Source organism: Cetorhinus maximus, chromosome 18, assembly GCF_964194155.1.
Source record: "Cetorhinus maximus chromosome 18, sCetMax3.hap1.1, whole genome shotgun sequence".
NCBI classification, from domain to species: domain Eukaryota; kingdom Metazoa; phylum Chordata; class Chondrichthyes; order Lamniformes; family Cetorhinidae; genus Cetorhinus; species Cetorhinus maximus.
This window is the reverse complement of record NC_135896.1, coordinates 89,142,123-89,162,695: the sequence shown is the minus strand read 5'-3', so window position 1 is coordinate 89,162,695 and position 20,573 is coordinate 89,142,123. Positions and strand designations below refer to the sequence as shown.

At 46.6% G+C, this 20,573-nt stretch overlaps 1 protein-coding gene across 1 annotated transcript in view; it reads right to left on the bottom strand.

The window, feature by feature from the left end:
- The window catches only part of synj2bp (synaptojanin 2 binding protein), a 29,431-nt gene extending 11,363 nt beyond the window's left edge, over window positions 1-18,068 (bottom strand). Inside the window, exon 1 of the mRNA XM_078563143.1 lies at window positions 17,877-18,068. Within this exon, the coding sequence (XP_078419269.1) occupies window positions 17,877-17,937 (61 nt within the window). The 5' untranslated portion in view covers window positions 17,938-18,068. The remainder of the gene's footprint in view (window positions 1-17,876) is intronic.
- Window positions 18,069-20,573: the final 2,505 nt, after the last annotated feature.

Genomic DNA, 20,573 nt, shown 5'->3' with positions numbered 1-20,573 from the left:
AACGGTAGCTGAAACAAATACAGCAAAACATAAACTACAGACTCCTGAGATGTACACTGGCTGTTCTTAAGAATGAATTGTTATGATCCTAGCTGAGATTACCCCTGGACAAGCCTGATCCCAGGGTGGAACCCAGCTTGATAGATCCTAACTTTTATTTGTTTGTTTAAATACATGGAGGGTAGCTACTGAACAGAGGCACAGGAGTCAGCTGATGAGCTTTTAACAAAAGAATAAAGCATTTATTCAACAAGAAAAGATGAACTACATTACAATACTCCTTCACCCACAACTATAACTTGACAGATATGCACAGATTTGTAAGGATAACAAGTTATAAAAGCTATCTTACACTCTTCTGTCCACAGTAAGTACACAGTCCATGTACCAATAGGCAGCCTGTAGTCAAGCACACCACACTCTGATATCAAGTGCCAGATGCCATCTCCACCAGATGCTATGGATCTCTCCTCAATTCCAACCCCCCCCCACCCCCACCCCCCAGATGCTTGTCACACTGTGAGCCAACTAGATCACTGAACTCTGTCTTTCATACAGGGTTTCCAGAATCCACTCTCCAAGACGTGGAATCTTCTCTCAAACCAACACTTTCTCACAGACGCCTTCCGCAAGGGTTCACCTCCAAGGTTTTGAACTCTTCTTCTGATGTTCCTCTTGCCTGGGTCGCCACATGCATTCAAGCTCTCTTCCACGCACTCACTCTCACTGACTCAGCCATCAACAGTACCAGTGCTTCACATGCCCATAGCAAAGAGTTACAGACCTTCAGCCATCTCTTTGGACTTTCTTGCCTCTTGCAAGCCGTTCTCGCTTTAAAGCTGCTTTCTGCAGCTTTTGTCTCTTTAAATCTGAAGCTTGGAGCCTCTCTGTCCCTCACTCTTAAATTCATTAATAGGATCTTTTCCAGATTCCTGTCCTTCCTTTGACTAGAAGGTCTGCTTTGGACTCTTCCCTCTTCCACTAACCTGGATTTTTGGGGTTTTCCTTTCGCTTGGGACTGGCTATCTGCCCCCTTTGCTCCAGTCTCTCCTGGCAGCTACTTTCAACCAGCTAAACTCCAACAGCTTCCAAAGCCAAACTGCTGTCTTTTTCTTGTGTGTGTGTCTGTATGTGCGAGGGACCTGCCTCTCTGGCCCCATTGTGAGACAACAGTCCAATTCTTCTACCCTTGGATGTTTACCTTCTCTTTAGGAGTTGTACAACACATCAGAAATGCAAGCACCTTTCAAAAGTGAAAGCAAACTCTATTTGACCTTTCTTAACACACAGATACAGAAATACAAATCAAACTTTAACTTTAAAGCTAATACTCATTCCTAACACTCAAAAAATACAAATATAACTTACTTAAACTATCTCGATTTCGTAACATGGCAGAAATCATGATCAGCACCTTATCAGCTGCAACAATGCAAAAACTTTCCCTTCCCATATACCAACATTCAGTTATATTCTCTCATTTTACAAAGTCTATATTCCCATTTAATTTCAAATCACTCATTTGAATCAGAGTGTACCTTCAGTAATTAACTGAATTTTTCAGTTTGATATTTTAAAAATGTCCCAGGAACAATTTAACATCTGAAAGATTAGAGCTCCACAGTTTAAACTGTTCACTTCTGGGCCAGTGAGGTTGATTGGCACTACATTAACAATTACCTCATTCTTAGAAAGGTACTTGCGCTTACTTACCAGACTTAAGTTTCTGTGGCAAGTATAAAGGCCAATTAACGTGCAAAGCTAGCAAGTTCTTAAAATTAAACAGGCAGGCCAGGGGAGAGTGCTATTTGTGTGAAGAAAACTGCGGAACTGCTTAAATCAACCAACAGGTTCTAGGGATCTGCAACACAGCATATGTCATTAACAAACCATTATTTTTCCAGAAAGATCCAGCCCAGTATTCCACAAAGTCAGCCTTAAAGGAACCCAGTTTACCATCATCAACAAAATATATTGCATATTCCATGACATTATACTTGATACCTTATAAAACACATCATCTAAATATGTACCTCATAAGGCATTGCTCACAAGAAGTGTTATGCAATTATGTAATTATTTGCAATTACATTAATCAATATATAGAATTACATAGGAGACATGGCACACAAACAGGCCAATCAGCCCAACCAGTCAATGCAGATGTTTATGTTCCACTCAAGCATCCTCCTATATTTCTCACCTAAATCTACCATTGTAACCATCTATTCCCTTCTTCCTCCTATGCTTGCCTAGTTTCCCCTGAAATGCATCTTTAATATTTGCTTCAACCTCTTCCTGAGGTAGGAAGTTCCACATTCGCCAGCAATAGTACTGAAGACTTGTGCTCCAGAACTTCCTGCACCCCTGGGCAAACTGTTCCAGTACAGCTACAACACTGACATATACCCGGCAATGTGGAAACTTGTCCAGGTATGTCTTGTACACAAAAAGCAGGCCAAATCCAACCTGGCCAATTACATCCCATCAGTCCATTCTCAGTCATCAGTAAAGTGATGGAAAGGGTCATCAACAGTGCTATCAAGCAGCGCTTGTTTAGCAATTTGTTCACTGACGCTCAGTTTGGGTTCCGCCAGGTTCATTCAGCACCTGACTTCACTACAGCCTTGGTTCAAACATGGGTAAAAGAGCTGAAGTCCAGAGGTGAGGTGAGGGTGACTGCCCTTGACATCAAGACAAAATTTGACTGAGTCTAGCATCAAGGAGCGGTAGCTAAACTGAAGTCAATAGCAATCAGGGGTAAAATGCTCCGCTGGCTGGAGTCACACCTTCAAAAGGAAGGTGCAGCAAGGCCTGGACAATATCCAGGCTTGGGCTGACAAGTGGCAAGTAACATGCGTGCCACACAAGTGCCAGGCAATGACTATCTCCATCAAGAGAGGATCTAACCATCACCCCATGACATTAAATGGCATGGCCATCACTGAACCCCCCCCCCCCACTATCAACATCCTGGGGGTTACTATTGACCAGAAACTTAACTGAACCAGCCACGTAAACACTGCGGCCACAGTGTTTGTCAGAAGCTGGGAATTCTGCAGCGAGTAACTCATCTCCTGACTCCCCAAAGCATGTCCACCATATACAAGTCAGGAGTGTGATGGAATACTCTTCACTTGCCTGGATGAGTGCAGCTCCAACAACATTGAAGAAGTTAAACACTGTCCAGGACAAAGCAGCCCACTTGATTGGCACCCCTTCCACAAACATTCACTCCCTTCACCACCAATGCACAGTGGCAGCAGTGTACACCATCTACAAGATGCACTGCAGGGGCTCACCAAGGATCCTTAGGCAGCACCTTCCAAACTCACGACCGCTACCATCTAGAAGGACAAGGGCAGCAGGCGCATGGAACACCACCACCAGTAAGTTCCCCTCCAAGCCATGCACTATCCTGACTTAGAAATATATCCCCGTCCCTTCACGACCACTGGGTCAAAATCCTGGAACTCCCTCCTTAACAGCACTGTGGGTGTACCTACACCACATGGACTGCAGAGGTTCAAGAAGGCAGCTCACCGCCACCTTCTCAAGGGTAAATAGGGATGGGCAATAAATACTGGCCTAGCCATGAGTGGATAACAACAATTCTTACCATTCTATAGGTGAAAAAGTTTCTTCTGAATTCCTTATTGGATTTCTCAGTGTCTATCGTATATTGATGGCCTCTAATTATGCTCTTTTCCTCAAGAGGAAACATTCTCCCTGTATTCACTCTATCAAAACATTTAATGTTAAAGACCACTATTAGGTCACCCTCGGCCTTCTTTTTTCAAAGAGAAGAGACCAGCCTGTCATTTCCTTCCTGATATGTATACCCATGCATTTCTTCCTTATGAATGTTTTCTGCACCGTTTCTGGATGTGACCAGAACTGCACCCAATATTCCAAGTGCGGTCTAACCAAGGTTTGATACAGATTTAGCATAACTTCCCTACTTTTCAACTCTTTCCCTCTATAAATAAAACTCAGTGCTTGGTTAGCTTCATTACCTTGCTTACCTGTGGTGTAACTTTTAATGGCTGTTGCATTTGTACTCCAAGATCACTTTGTTCCACTATCCCACTTAGATAGTACCTTTGAATTACTGACCTCGCTATTCTTCGTACCAAAATGTACTACCCCACACATATGCGTTAAACTTGATTTTCCATTTATTTGCCCATTTCTGCAAGTTTACTTATGTCCTCCCATCATGTGTTACAATTCTCTTCAGTACTGACTATTTCCCTGTCCCCAAACGTGGTGTCATCCACAAATTTAGAAATTGCAAAGTCCAAACTTTTAATGAAAACCGTGAACAGCAGTGGTCCCAGCATTGATGCTTGTAGAACAACACTTCCTACATTCTGTCACTTTGAATACCTACCATTTACTCCCACTCTCTGCTTTCTGTCTTGAAGCCAGCCAACAATGCCCACAATACATTCTGCTATATATCCCGACTCCACAAACTCTGACCTTATTCGAAAGTCTATTATGGGACACCTTACCGGAGGCCTTTTAAAAATCCAGGGAAATTACATCCACTGCATTACCATTGTCTACCCTTTTTACTGCCTCCTCAAAAAACTCAATAAGATTGATCAAGCAAGATTTCCCCTTTTGAAACCCATGTTGACTATTCATTATTATATTTCCCATTTCTCAATGTTCTGTTGAAGGGTCATGAGGACTCGAAACGTCAACTGTACTCTTCTCCGCCGATGCTGCCAGACCTGCTGAGTTTTTCCAGGTATTTTTTATTTTTTGTTTTGCTTAGATGTTCCCCTACTTTTACTTGTCTCATCTGCTCTGGTTCATTCCCCATTACTAGATCCAAAAGCGAGTCTTCCCTTGTTGGACTTTTTACATAATGGATTAGAAAACAGTTCAAACACATTGTAAGCACTTCATTCCTCTTATCCTCTTTACCTACTTCTTTTGACCAATATCAGGGTAGTCTGTGTTTTACTCAATTCCCTAATTTGCCTGTATATTTCTTCCTCCATCTCCCTTCCACTCACTATTAGATGTCATCTACAGACCATCTATTAGTGTGATGGATCCTTTATCATTCATCTCATTCCACGTAGATTCTATTTTTGTCTTGCTAATAGCTGTGTCCCATTTTTTCTACTGCCATTGTTGTCCTGAATAGGTACAGTTACTCCACCTCCCCATTTTCCCTCTATATCTTTCCTAAATATGTTATACGCTGCAATGTGTAATTCCCAGCCCTGATGTTTCTGTAGCCACGTCTCAGTAATCCCTACTATGTGTATTTCCTCCCAATGCATGATTGCCTCCAGCTTCCCTCTATTATGGACACTGTAAGCATTGTTGTAGGCATTTTGAACACATTTTAATAGATTTCCTCTCACTTTTCAGTATAATCACACAATTCAATAACAATGAATTGGATATAAACGGGATAATGTGCAATTCAGTTGTGATGGGTATTATTTTGCAAACTTATTACCATTCTTGTGCCCATTTGGCTATTTTGGTGTATTCCTTTGTACTCAAGTTGTCTATCTGCATTTTGTTTTAGTTTATGGATGCGCCAGTTGGAATATTTAGACTATATTTGGTAAGGAAGTAGGAATGTTAATAAGAATATGAAAGGAAATTCTGAATGGAAACATGGACAGGGAACATTAAGCGCTCTGATCTGCCTGCTCATGGGCCTGGTGTCTGGTCATAACGGCACTTACAGCAATCAGAGGGTCAAGGACCCAGGAGATGAACTTGAAGATGGTAGGTGAGATCATCAGAAGAGATTTTAAAAGAGCGAAGGATACTGGGTTGAAAAGAAGTGGAAATTTAGTAACAGGCTGTCATTTCATTGCTCGAACTGGGGCCAGTTCTAATAAGGAACAAAATATGGTTTGCAAAAGCAAGGAAAATCTTTACTTGCCCCCTTTCTGAAACAAATGTATAGATAGTCTTGGACAATAGGGTTGGACAATAGTTGAAGTGGTCACCTTAATTTACCATTAGAAGCTCAACTGTGATCTATATCAATATTTCTAATAGAAGCAAGAGGTCTAGTTGACAAACCAAATGAGACAATGAGTTATCAACACCTGCTTGGGTTTCATTATGTAAATGAAAGTGCTTGTGTGTTCAACGCAACCTATTTCTGACTGCAATGATGAGTAATTCAGCTATTACTCCATTAGGATAAAAACTGGTGCTAGAGTTCAGCACATAATTATCACTACTTGAATTATGTACTTGTTTTCTTTCAAAAATGTTGTTTCCCAATTTAATACACAACAAATAGCAATTAACATACAAATCACGCATACCTAGCAAAAACAAAAACATCTTCTATACACTAACACAAGGCTTGATTGCTGGCCGCAGTGTTCCCATAGTATGTGGGTATGGTTTATGTACACTTTTTGTACACTTAAGGATACCAGTTTATCACTGAACTAAACTATAAGGGATGGACTTGCCCAGTTAACAAAAAATCGCAAGTGTTTTTAATGTTTCAGGCAGCAGTTTTATATTTTGGGAGGGGGACAGCAACATTGGCCAGAATTTTTAGGATAATGGAGTTTCCCATCCACCATCTGAAGAGTTGATGGGGAACACATCCCTGCTAACACCGTCTGTCCCGCAGCGATTTCGTGCTCCGAGTTAATTGGCTGCAGGCAGGACTTCCGCCCCTCACTTGGGAAGAAGCCCTGCCTTAGAGAACTACCGGCCAATCTGATTGGCCGTCTGCTCTCTAGACCCTGCAGTGGACAGGCTAGGACTGCACGCAACCCCCAGATTCTAGGAAGAGGTAAGTTTTGGGCGTTTCAGTTTGGGGTGGTTATGGGGGTCATGGGAGTGGGGGGGGTTGGAGGTGGTCCAGCAGTTACTGGACCGTGGGGTGTGGGGGGATGGCGCAAGAGCAGGTGGCCCATCAGAGGCCTCTCCCGCCCCAGGGTAAAATTGCAGAGAGGTCGGGGTAGGCGGGAACCCAGCGGGAAGCCCATCCAAGGAATTTTACACTCACCTGCCCGCCTACAAACCTGCTGGTGGGAGAGCACAAAATTCAGGCCATTGCACAAACAGGAAAACAGGCAATACAAGATCAAAATTATGGACCAGCTCCCGAGCATTAATTGTGGCCATAAATGTGAAAATGAATTAGGAAATTAATCCGTGGGCTCCCCAAAGGTATGCATATTCACCAAAACTTTGATATAAACCGGGTTCAAATGTTCATATCTCTCAATTTAAAATGAATTTCAAGTACTTTCTTTCTCCACTGTCTGAACCATTTCCTTTTAATTCAGTTGGTGCAAATTGCTCAAAAGTAAATAAGCTTAAGAGGTTAATGACATAAATGAAACAGTGTAATGTGAAAGTTATTACAGAATCAACCTATTTTGGGTATGCAAGTTCCATAAACAGCAATGATATAAACCATCTGTTAATCTGTTCTAATGGCACTGGTTGAGATACATATTTTGGCCAGGAAGAACTCTGTTATTTTTTGAATGCTACTGCAGGATCTACCATGTTCATTTGAACAGACAGAGGGGTTGCACTTTAAACTCACAGAACTTTGACGGCAAAGGCGGCGGCCATTCGGCCCATTGCGTCTGCACCGGCTCTCCAAATGAGCATTATGACCTAGTGCCATTGCCCTGCCTTTTCCCAGTGCCCCTGCACATTGTTTCTATTCAAGTAATAACATCTTTGGCAACGTGGTACTTCTCCAGTAAGACACTGAAGCATCAGCCAAAATCATTTGTACATGTCCTTCTAGCACATTAATGTGCATGTATCCAACTGTTTTGGAATCGTTACTAAGAATTCTGTTTCTTGCCATTGTGGTTTCCCAGTGCCAAGTCTGGAAATATCACTAAACTATAAACATTGGCAAGAACATTAATTCTTTCATGCTCAAATAGATGACCTCTTCAAAATCCACTGTTCAGTTGGATGCTATTGCCTTCCTTGCTTTACAGCTTTCACAATCATAAGCAAAGAATGGACGTGATGGGTGAGCAAGATGCTATGTGGGTTAGGATTCAAGGTCTGAATTCTGGAGAAGATACAGAAAGAGCAAGGACATCCCAAAGTCTTTCAGCCAATGAAATATTTAAAGCATAGTCACCATCGCAATGTAGGAAACACAGCCAGTTTGCTTACAGCAAGATCCCAGAAACACTGAATTACATGATCTGATAAACCATTTTAGTGATATTGGTTGAGAGATAAACGTTAGTAAGGACAACTTCCTACATTTTTGAAAAGTGCCCTGGGATTTTTTGCATGTTCACCGATGAGGACAGACTCTGAATTCACCGGATTGTCAGCCTAGATTGTGCACTCAAGTTCCGAGCTGGGCTTCTAACTCAGAGAGACAGTGAGCACTGCCAGGGAGCCAAGGCTGGCACAAGTTTACAGAGGTAGAAGCTGGGAAATGGGTACTGGTGAACTTGAGTGTAGAAATGACAATGGCATGGATAAGGGGTTTGGCTAACAGCAGGTATAATATAGGGTCATAGGAAGGCAAAGTTGGGAAGTTTGAAGAAAGCAAGCTTGGTGAAGAATGTTTGAAGCTCAACTCTTTGACAATGAGGACATCAAGGCCGGACACAACCTATTGCGGCTTGAGTGAGCAGCCAGAGAGTGTTTATATTCAGTGATGGTGATTATACAGAGTGGAAACAGTCTCTGGATTGGGGCACCTAGAGGCAGGATCAACCAATGTTCATGCCAGAGGTGAGGTGGAGGAGTAGGATGGTTTGGTGAAACACTATGGAGTCATCCAAGAAGGAAAACTTTGGGCAGGGCCGTCTCCATTTTGGGAGAAAGAAGAAATATAAAAGAATGAGTCCTAAGGCAAAGTCTGTAAAAAAATCTTGTACCCCTACTAAAACAGCCAATACTGAGATAAGGTTAGGCTTTCAAAGGGATAATGCTGCCCAAATTTAATCAGTTAAGAACAATAGCATTATCCTTTCAATTATTGGTAACAACTTTTAAAAAGGTTTCAAAAGTAGCTCTGAAGCTTTTGCAGACTGAGTGAAGCTGAAGACTCAGTTTTTCTCCACTCGAGAGCCATCATTCTTAAGTTAAAATGTGGAAAAAGCTGACATCTTCTTCAATGCACATGCAGCAAAGAGCACTGAATAGATAAAATGTATATGAGCAATGTCTCAAATTTAAAATTTGCATCCTTGTCTTTAAACCCCATTGTGGTCTTGATCTTTCCTATTTCTAACCTTTCCAGCTATATGAGTCTCAGAACTTTACATTCCACCAACCCAGGCCTCTTCTACATCTCCCACTCATTTTTCTGCCATTGGCAGTTGTTACTTCAGTTGTTTAGGGCCCACAATATGGAATTCCCTCCCTAAACTGCTCCATCCGTTCACCTCCCTCTCCTTTATTAAGACCCTCGCATCTCTGACCTAGTTTTTAGTCATCCTTTCTAATTTCTCCTTGTTTGGCTTGGTGTGGATTGTTGTCCGATTGTGCTTCTGTGACGTTCCTTGGGATGCTTTTCCATACCAATGATGCTATGTATGTCCAGTAGCTTGACAGAAAATAGTGTAATCAGACTGCAATGGATGAGACTGCTAAGGCACAGCCTATTCAGCTTGCTTGTAATTTAAATGCTTCACTTCTACGAGAACATTGTTAGCTCTGCCAATTAAGGATACACCATTGTGAAAAAGGGCTTGCAAGGAGGAGGGGAATGGAGAGGGAGAAATTGATGACTTTTGTTTGAGAAGAAAGTGCAAATAAGTCATCATATTGACGTTTCAACATAATTTATCTTGCTGCACTGTGTTAGGACATACATATGGAATTAGCCAGTGTACCTTTCAATAAAGTCAATGTCAATTTAAGGCAGACTGTTCTTATCAAATGGTACTTTAGGATTACTCAAGAATTAGAATGTGAACATGACATAAATTACATCAAACAGTACACTGTACTACAAGAAACTTCACTGCATCAACTGCAAGTGAGATCATCCTACCTGTGGTTATATTTGATCTCCCTATTAAGCAGTTGTTTTAGACAGACCACCATAAAATCTGGTCACACAATGGCCTAATTTTTTAATATAGTATTCAAATCCATAGATGAAGTTCATGTACAAGTTCCACAGATGTCCTGCCAATTAGTCACCCAGTGTAAAAGACACACGTGCAACATTTCCACTAGAAAAATAGTATACACAAGTTCACATTTTCAACAATGCACGATAGGCAGTGCAGCTGTATACCCGGTATCAATTCTCCATATGTCAAATATTATAATGTTCCATGATTCTCACTCCTGTATTCATCTCTATGCACAGTTAATCACTGAGGCCACTACTAAGCTCTGCTGGACCCCTGGGTCAATCTACATTGGCTCATAGTTACTCTCCACACTGCTGCCCACTGGTCAATCTCCAGCAACACAATGATTTATACTCTGCCTTCAAGCAGCCTCTGGATTCACTCACCCGCCACTATCTCCAAACCTGAGTATTGCTCCTCTAGGCTCCAAGCTGCTTTAATCCTGTCTGTACATCGACTTCATTCCACCACAGGGCTGCTGATTTTAATTCTGGACGCGCTGTCTGTTCAATATCCTCTGGTTATAACGAGGATGTAGCTATCCTGGTCTTGGCCATGCCTACATAATCCCTGCGTGTGCATTCTAGCTAATGCTTCAGACAAAAGCTCATTACTTATTTCTCTTTTCCCTTGCAAAACTCAAAAACCTTCTCTCCTGTCTCCACCTCTATTAGCTAGTTACACCAAATTTCATTTCTCTGCTCTTTATTACTTTGTCTCCCAATTCTTATTCAAACCATTCATTGTTCTGCAGTCTTCCCTTGCCACCATTCCAGCTGTGAATCCCCCTGCGATAAGCATTATGTGCCTTCCCTGCCATTCTCAGAAGCGCCCACTGAAGTGCCCAATGCTGTGCCTTTGCATGCAGAACTCCAAATGCCCCATTCAAGACCTCTGCATTCCTACCAGCCCAGTACTTAACCTTGTCAAAATCCTTCCTGTTTCGCCTACTCCACCCACCAGTGCTCCTCTGGACTCTGCCCGTGATCCATAATCACACCTCTCTCTGTATTTTGTCCTAGAATATCCATTCACTCGTGAACAAAGCCGTCCCCATCCATGAGCTTATTGTGGATGGTTGCTTTGACAGAAACTTGGTTCATCATCAGTGACACCGTACCCCTTTCTGAAACCACCTCCGGCTGTACTTTCCACCACCTGCCCTGTTGGTAGTGACAATGGAACCCTCATCACCAAATCTCCTCTTACTGCCCTGCTAACTGCTCCTTTCTAGAGTACCTCACCTTATTTCACTCCCTCACCTCTCCTATAAAATCCTCATCCTCTCTTCAGTCCAGCCCCAACTCTAACCTGTATTCCTCTGAAATATTCGCATTTCTTTCCTTTCTCAGACTCTCCTCTGAGAAACTGCTCATCCTTGGGTGATTTGAAATTGCCAATGAAAATCACCTTGTCCTCTGATTTCCCTTCAATATACCCTACCTATGGTCACACTGGAGGTCTTGTGGCACAATGGGTCGGAACCTGCCTCTGAGCCAGAAGCTCTGGGCCCGAGTCCCACTCCAGGACTTGATAGCCATTGCCCAGTCAAACAAGTTGAGTATCAGCCTGCAAATCCTTCCACCACACCTCCACAGGTGGTAAGGGATTCCTGGTTAGCCATGTGATGGGAAGCAAATTGAATCCTCTACCATCACTATTCATAGCTCCAGGCTACAACGTGCATGTAAAAGTGCATGTTGCCACAGCAACTTGGAATCCCTAAGTGAGCTGTAACAGACCACCCCTTCCAACCCCACTTCGCACTTTGTCTGTCCCTCAAGAAAACTCTTCCCTAATTCATCTGCAACAGTCTATCTGGAGTTCTCTTCCCCAAGAGGCTGTGTATGTTGGGTGAATTGAAATTTTCAATACTGATAATGAATGGTTATCAGACACAGAAGTTGGAGGAGGGTAAATGGAGTTGATGTACAAATCAACCATGATCCAATTTAATAGAACAGGTCTGAGGCACTGATTGGCTGAACTTTGTTTCTACTTCTAGCTTTGACACTGCTCATCACAACACTTTTGTCACTGTCAATCTACTCAAACACTACTTGATCTGTTTTATGCCTGCGCCTCCAGTAAACCCTCACTCTCCCTCACCATCATATTCCCACTGGTCCCCCATTTTTGCTCCCTCAAGTCCAAGGAGTGCAGGCTTGAATGGATATGTTGCACAACTGGTTTAACCATCGATCTCCAGATTTGGCTGAACCGCATCAAGCACTTACCTAGCTCTGCTCAGCCTAAAATGTTCACTACTCCAGAACCATCCTGGAATGCAAAAATACCAGTTTCTTTTATCTACGGCCAGCCATCTTATTAAACCTCTCCCCATTGTGTTCTCCTCCAGCAACAAGTGTGAGGAGTTCACTGGCCGCTAAGAATGAAATCATGTGTTCAGCTGCTGTACTGCTCCTCCCCGTCATCCCTACTGAACTATACCTCCTCCCCTTCTCTAGCCCTGAACCCATATATCTCTCGCTATCCTATCCAGTCATGCCATCTCCGAGCTCATTCCATCCACAATAACCACCTCTTGCTCCCTTCACCAAAATCCCACTAAACTTTCGAACACCAAACTTCGCTTTCTGCCGCCCACTCCACACATTAGCTGACATTGAAAATGGTTCCCTCCCCTCAGGTGCTGACCTGTCCCTTTCAAAACTGCTAACATCACACCCTCTTTGTGGGTTTGTTTAGTTTCTTTTTACAAAAAAGTCCCACAGAATTGCAGCAATCACTCACTTTCAGATAGTCTCTTATATATTCCAATCAATGTTGACAAGATTTGAAATCCCTCGTGGCATAATAATTATCCATTTATCATCTAATTGATAGGCTGTCACTAATACTTCCCCTCCATCCAACAAAAAAGACATGTGCTTTCAAAGCCATTTTTGTTAAGCCTTTTTAGTTACCAGTTCTCTCTGATTCCTATTTATTGCTTGCAGCATTTTATTACTTTAATACTTGTCCTACTCAGACCCATGTAAACAAAATATAGGTCAACTTTCCTCATCACTTCTCTAATCTACACTGGCTGGTGGTCAGCTCAGCAAGAAATATGTAATTTAACTAAAGGTACTTTATTTCCTGCACCTGCCTCATAACACCCTGAATCCAAAACCAAACATGGAGATACAGTTTCTGCTCCATTGCAATGTTTTCTCATCATAATTGGCCCAAAATCAGCCTAGCTGGAGCAAAAGATCACAGAATTTTAAGCGTAAATTAAATCCAACAAATTAAGTTCCCTCGCTCTTTTGTGTTAGTTAAAAAAAATGCTAGATGCCGGTCCTTCCCACAAATCTGGCCATGTCACTAGGGATTCTGTGAATTGTATATGTTTGCAGACCTTCAAGAGAGAGGACCTAGAAATGAAACTGGTTGTTGTGATGCAAGAAGGCTACGAAAACACAAACATTTTTCAAAACTGGAATAATTTTTATTCCAGATCACCAACTGAACTGAAAACAGAAACTCTTGTCTGTGGCGCATTATCTCCACCCCAGCCAAGTCACATTGCTCCCAGTGATTTCAGGGTTCGCCAAATAAACTTGGATGTATTCGTTGCATAAGTACTTTGTAATCAAACAACAACTTGCATTCATACAACACCTTTAAGGCAGTAAAACATCCCAAGGCACATCACAGAAGCATTAACAAAATTTGTCACAGAGTCATATAATAGTAGGGCAGATGGAGGGAGGTTTTAAGGAGCATCTTAAAAGGAGGAAAGGGGTAGATAGTTGGAGAGGATTAAGAATGGAATTTCAGAGCTTAGGCACAGCACGAATGGTTAAGTGCTTTAAAATCGGGGATACACACGAGGCTAGAAATGGAGGAGCAGATATCCCAGGGAGTTATAAGATTGAATGAGGTCACATTGATAGGGAAGGGCGATCTGAAAACAAAGTTGAGAATTTGAAAATGAAGGCATTGCTCAACAGGGAATCAATGTAGCTCAAGGAGTATGGGGTGATGGAAGAAACGGGCTTGATGTGAGTTGGTGCTTTCTGGGCAGCAGAGTTTTGGATACGCTCAAGATTAGGCAAAGTGGAAGATGATAGGCTGGTTAGATGTGCATTGGGTTGATAGTGTGAGAGAGAAAGCCCAGAAAGCCCACATTCAAGTACAAAAGCAAAATACAGTGAATGCTAGAAATATGAAATAAAAACAGGAAATGCTGGAAATAATGAGCGGGTCTGGCAGCACCTGTGGAGAGAGAAACAGAGTTAACATTTCAGGCCAAGGGCCTTTCTTCAGAACAGAAGGAAGGTAGAAATGCAATAGGTTCTGTGCCAAGGAAAGGGAAGTTGCAGTAGTTTGCAATAGCAAAGGGGTTAAGGATTGGCTTATTTATGAAGTCCATGAGCTCCTCATACTTTTTGTCAGAGAGGACAACAGAGGTGGTAGGGAGAAGGGTTTCAGAAGACAGTTTGTAGTAGAATAAAGAAGCCTGGATGTTATCTTTGCATTGCAGGATGATCCTGGAAGTGAATGAATGAGGAGCAAACTATTATATTGTGAATTTATACTTAAACATACATTAATATAAAATTTAAATTTACAACATGGTTGTGCAAGAGATGCATTAAATAAATGCAATTTCCTTTTTGAAAGAATGAGCTCCTGACATAGAAGAGCTGAAAATTTGATTGCAGTGCCTGAATTTCAATCCAAACACTATTGCAATAATTTAAATGTGGAATTAGTGTGACTTTCAATCATCGCTTTTAAAGAAAGGAGCCTTTGGTGTGAGTAATCCCAAATTTTGCTCAGACAATCTCATTTTCAGGTATAACATAGGTTCAGCTTGAGGTGCGTGAACAAGAGCAGTTTGTCACTGGGCTGGTTGGTTCCTCCAACCCCACATGCAGGCTCACCACCCCTGCGTAAGCTCCTCTGCCTCTGCAGTCTTCCCCATATAACCCTCTCCCACACCCCTCCGCATCCCCGCATGGCCACCCCTTCCTCCGCGTTGCTGCACCCCGTCCCCTCCCCCTCCTGTCCCACCACCCCTGCTTCTCCCTTCCCGTAACCCCTCACCCTTCCCCCCTGTCCTTGCACCCCCCGTAACCCTCCCTCTCCCTCACCCGCTCCTAACCCCCACCCAACCCCCTCCAGTGCCCCCAATCCCTCCTGTTCACCCTGTCCCTCCACCCCCTTGTCCCCCCACCTGTTCCTCCACCCATACCATCACCCCACAAGGCCCCCACCCTGTCCCATTCCCCTCTCCACCCCCACCCTTCCCTCCAACCCCTTCCATCCTTCCTCCCTCTCCCGTCCCCCACCTGCTTCTGTCCCACCCGTCTCCTCTCCCCCTCCCATTCCCCCTCCCATCCCCCCACCCCATCTCCTCTCCCCCTCCCATCCACCCACCACCATTTCCTCTCCCCCTCCCATCCCCCCACCCCCATTTTCTCTCCCCCTCCAATCCCCCCACCCCCATCTCCTCTCCCGCTCCCACCCCCCACCCCCTCCTGTCCCCTTCCCTCCTGTCCCACTTGTCCACCCCACCCCCTCCCACATCCCGTCCCTCAATCCCCTCCAGTCCCCATTCCGGTCCTCCCATCCCCACCTGTGTCCCCTTCCCCTGCTGTCCACCCACCCACTCCCCTCCCTCCGCCCCCTTCTGTACCACCTGTCCCCCAACACCCTCCCAACCCCCTTCCATCTCCCGTCCCGCATCCCGTCCGCCAGCACCCTCCTGTCCACCCAACCCTCTCCTGTCCCGCCTCCCACCCCCTGACCCCCACTTGTCTCCCCTCCTGTCCCCCCACCCCCTCCCGTCCAATCTGTCCCCGTCCCCCCCCTCCCTCCCCCTTCTGTCCCACCCCCCTCCCATCTCACATTCTGTTCCCCAACCCCCTCCTGTCCCCCAACTGCCCCATACCCCTTCCTGTGCCCCCACCCCGTCCTGTTCGCAAAGCCCCACACCCCGTCCTGTCCCCCTACACCTTCCTGTCCCCCCACCCCCTACACCTTCCTGTCCCCTGTCACCAGTCCCCCCACCCCCTCATATTCCGCCCACCCCATGTTCTCCACCCCGACGTCCCACCCTTCACCCCACCCCCATTCGTCCAGCATCCTGTCCCCCAACCCTCTGCAGTCCCCACTCCTGTCCCCCCGTCATCTCACCCCCTCAACCCCTCCAGTTAACCCCCAACCTGTCCCCCCACTTCCTCCTGATCCCCCCCAACCTGTTCCCCCACCTCCTCCTGATCCCCCCACAACCTGTTCCCCCACCTCCTCCTGATCCCCCCCCAACCTGTTCCCCCTCCTCCTGATCCCCCCCAACATGTTCCCCCCCCATCTCCTCCTCCTGATCCCCCCCAAACCTATTCCCCACCTCCTCCTGATCCCCCCCAACCTGTTCCCCCTCCTCCTCCTGATCCCCCCCAACCTGTTGCCCCTCCTCCTCCTGATCCCCCCCAACCTGTTCCCCCTCCTCCTCCTGATCCCCCCCCAACCTGTTCCCCCTCCTCCTCCTGATCCCCCCCCAACCTGTTCCCCCACTTCCTCCTCCTGATCCCCCCCAACCTGTTCCCCCACCTCCTCCTGATCCCCCCCAACCTGTTGCCCCTCCTCCTCCTGATCCCCCCCAACCTGTTCCCCCTCCTCCTCCTCCCGATCCCCCCCAACCTGTTCCCCCACTTCCTCCTCCTGATCCGCCCCCCAAACCTGTTACCCCCCAACCTGTTCCCCCTCCTCCTCCTCCTGATCCCCCCCAACCTGTTCCCCCTCCTCCTCCTGATCCCCCCCCAACCTGTTCCCCCTCCTCCTCCTCCTGATCCCCCCCAACCTGTTCCCCCTCCTCCTCCTCCTGATCCCCCCCAACCTGTTCCCCCTCCTCCTCCTCCTGATCACCCCCCAACCTGTTCCCCCTCCTCCTGATCCCCCCCAACCTGTTCCCCCTCCTCCTCCTGATCCCCCCCCAACCTGTTCCCCCTCCTCCTGATCCCCCCCAACCTGTTCCCCCTCCTCCTGATCCCCCCCAACCTGTTCCCCCTCCTCTTCCTCCTGATCCCCCCCAACCTGTTCCCCCTCCTCCTCCTCCTGATCCCCCCCAACCTGTTCCCCCTCCTCCTCCTGATCCCCCCCCAACCTGTTCCCCCTCCTCCTCCTCCTGATCCCCCCCAACCTGTTCCCCCTCCTCCTCCTCCTGATCCCCCCCAACCTGTTCCCCCTCCTCCTCCTCCTGATCACCCCCCAACCTGTTCCCCCCCCAACCTGTTCCCCCTCCTCCTGATCCCCCCAACCTGTTCCCCCTCCTCCTCCTGATCCCCCCCCAACCTGTTCCCCCTCCTCCTGATCCCCCCCCAACCTGTTCCCCCTCCTCCTGATCCCCCCCAACCTGTTCCCCCTCCTCTTCCTCCTGATCCCCCCCAACCTGTTCCCCCTCCTCCTCCTCCTGATCCCCCCCAACCTGTTCCCCCACCTCCTCCTGATCCCCCCTCCCAACCTGTTCCCCCTCCTCCTGATCCCCCCAACATGTTCCCCCCCTCCTCCTCCTGATCCCCCCCAAACCTATTCCCCACCTCCTCCTGATCCCCCCCCAACCTGTTCCCCCTCCTCCTCCTGATCCCCCCCCAACCTGTTCCCCCTCCTCCTCCTCCTGATCCCCCCCAACCTGTTCCCCCACCTCCTCCTCCTGATAACCCCCCAACCACTCCTGCCCCACCTCCTCCTGTTCCCTTCTAGCCCTCCCGTTCCCCGCCGCCCCCTTCTGCAACCTGCCCCACCCCCAACCGCCACCTCAACCTCATTTACCTGAAGCGCCTCGCTTGAGGCGGATTTCCTCGGTCAGGGTTTCGAATGACGCGCAGCTCATGCTGAGTGACAAGGGGGGGAGCGACCGCCCGTAAATGGAATCCACCCCCCCGGCCACAGCTGGAGCCGCGGGGAGCGCAGGACTGGGTGATCCGGGAGATCAGCCCGCCGAGCGGCCTGTCCGCGCATGCGCACCCGGGAGCGCGGCTCCGCGCATGCGCCAGCCCTTGAATCAGGCGCAGGCGCAGTCCCTGCTCCTTCAATGGACTGTGGTGGTGCAGCACGTGGTAGCCATGTGGTTAGGAGCATCTTGTCCTTCCTAAAGGACTCAGCTTTATCCCCTTACCCCTGCCCCAACTTAATGCACGGTATCCTCCGACCTTCCCCTTTCTGATGCTGAACGATCCGTCCTTCGTAAAGGGCTCACCTTTATTCCCTTACCCCTGGAGCTCAGCATGGCCTTGAGCTCTCCTATCAACTTCACCTCCAATCCCCCATTTTTTTTTTTGGCCAGCTGTCCTCCCCCATTCTCGATGGACCCTTCCACTTGTCTCCAGTGTTTCTCCCTCCACCTGGACCCAGGACAACCAACCTTTGGGGAATAAATTACAGGACGCTGCCAGGGTAGTGTCTGTTGCGTGGGGTTGAAAGTTGCTGCCAAACCTGTAAGGGGTGGGTGGGGAGGCAGGAAGGGGTGTGTGGGGGGAGCGAGGGTTGGGGGGGGTTGTTGCTGATCTGTAAGAGCAGGCTCGCAGACACAGTTGAGTGTCCCCAGGACACTTCCTCAGAACGCCCGAGCACAAATCTCAGCACTTACAGGGCCACCACATGCACAAACACAACTGGCCAACGTATGCACAACCATAAAGACTGGTTGAAGCATGCGCAGACAAAGACCAGTGGACACAGATGAATTCCAGTGCAAAACGCATCCTGGCGAGGCATGACCTGAGAAACGGGACAAAAGGCCTGATTAAGGTTGTCACCCATAGACACCATCCTCTGGCCTCTTACCCTCTCGTGATCTTTAAGTACTGCCGGTGTGACGTCGACCATATCAATTTCTCTGCCCTTTTTACTCACTCTAACCTGTCTCCCTTTGAACTGGCTTCAGGTCTAACCTTAACATTGTTATCAAACCTGCTGACAAGGAGAGTACTCTTTTTCTCTGCTGAACCCTGCTGTTTTGGCGGCTGGATCTTGATCTCTAGTTTGCAGAAGCTGAACGCTGACTCCCCAATACTTCCTCCTACCTGCCCCTGGACATGACCCCACTATCAAACATCAAGCCATTATTTCCAGAGCAGTCACTGACCTCATATCTTCTGGTGATCCTTCCTCCACAGCTTCCCACTTCATTATTTCCCAAGCCCATACAGGTCACTTCTACCTCCATCCCAAGATCTATAAACAGGATTGTCCTGGTAGACCTACTGCTTTAGCCTGTTCCTGCCCAACAAACTGATTTCTTCCTACATTGTCTCGATTTTTTCTCCCCTCATTCTCTTCCTACCTACATTCATGACCCTCCTGATGCCCTCTGTCACTTTAAAAGTTTCCACTTTCCTGGCCCTAACTGTCCCCTCTTCACTACCGACCTTTAATCTCTCTACTCCTCCATCCCCCACCAGGATGTTCTAGATTTTCCGCTTCTTCATTGAATGGAGGCCTGATCAGCTTCTACCAATCACCACCTTCTTCCGCCTGGCTGAACTTGTTCTCTCATTAAACAATTTCTCCTTTAGTTCGCCTAATTTCCTCCAAATAAAATAATATGGGTCCTAGCTATGCACTTCTTTTTCTAGGATACGTGGAACATTCCTTATTTCAGTCCTACTCAGGCCCCCTCTCTCAACTCTTTTTCCGCTATGTTGACGATTGCATAATTGCCATTTCCTGCTCTCACTCTGAATTGGAAAATTTCATCAACTTCTACATTTCTCTCCGTTTTACATTGCCCATCTTCCCTTCCCTTCCCCAACTTTTGTCTCTATTTCTGGCGATAGGCAATCAACTAATATTCATTACAAGCCCACTGACTCCCACAACTACCTCGACTACACTTCCTCACACCCTCCACCCTACAAGGACTCCATTCCATTCTCCCAGTTTCTCCATCTCCATGGCATCTATTCCAATGATGCAACCTTCTACGCCAGTATTTCTGAGATGTCATTTTTCCTCAGTCGAGTTCCCCCAACTGTGGTTGACAGGACCCTCGAACATGTCTGCCACACTTCCCACAGTTCTGCTCTCACTCCTTCCCCTCACTTCCAGAAGTATGATAGTGTCCCTCTTGTCCTCACCTTCCAGCCCATCAGCCCCCATTTTCAGCAGATCATTTTCTGTCATTTCCACCACCTCCAGCATGATGCAACCACTGAACACATCTTCCCTTCCCCTCCCTTTTGGCATTCTGAAGGAATTGTTCCCTCCATGATACCCTGGTCCACTCCTCATCCCCTTTCCATGGCAGCTTTCTATGCAAATGCAGAAGACATCTACCTTTTAACCTCTTCTCTCCTCATCATCCAAGGCCCCAAATACTCCAGACGAAGCAGTGAATTATATGTACTCCTTTCAATTTAGTATACTGTATTTGCTGCTCACAATGTGATCTCTCAACATTGCAGAGACCAAATGAAGATTGGGTGACAGCTTTGCAGAGCACCTCTATTCAGTCTGCAAGCTTGACCC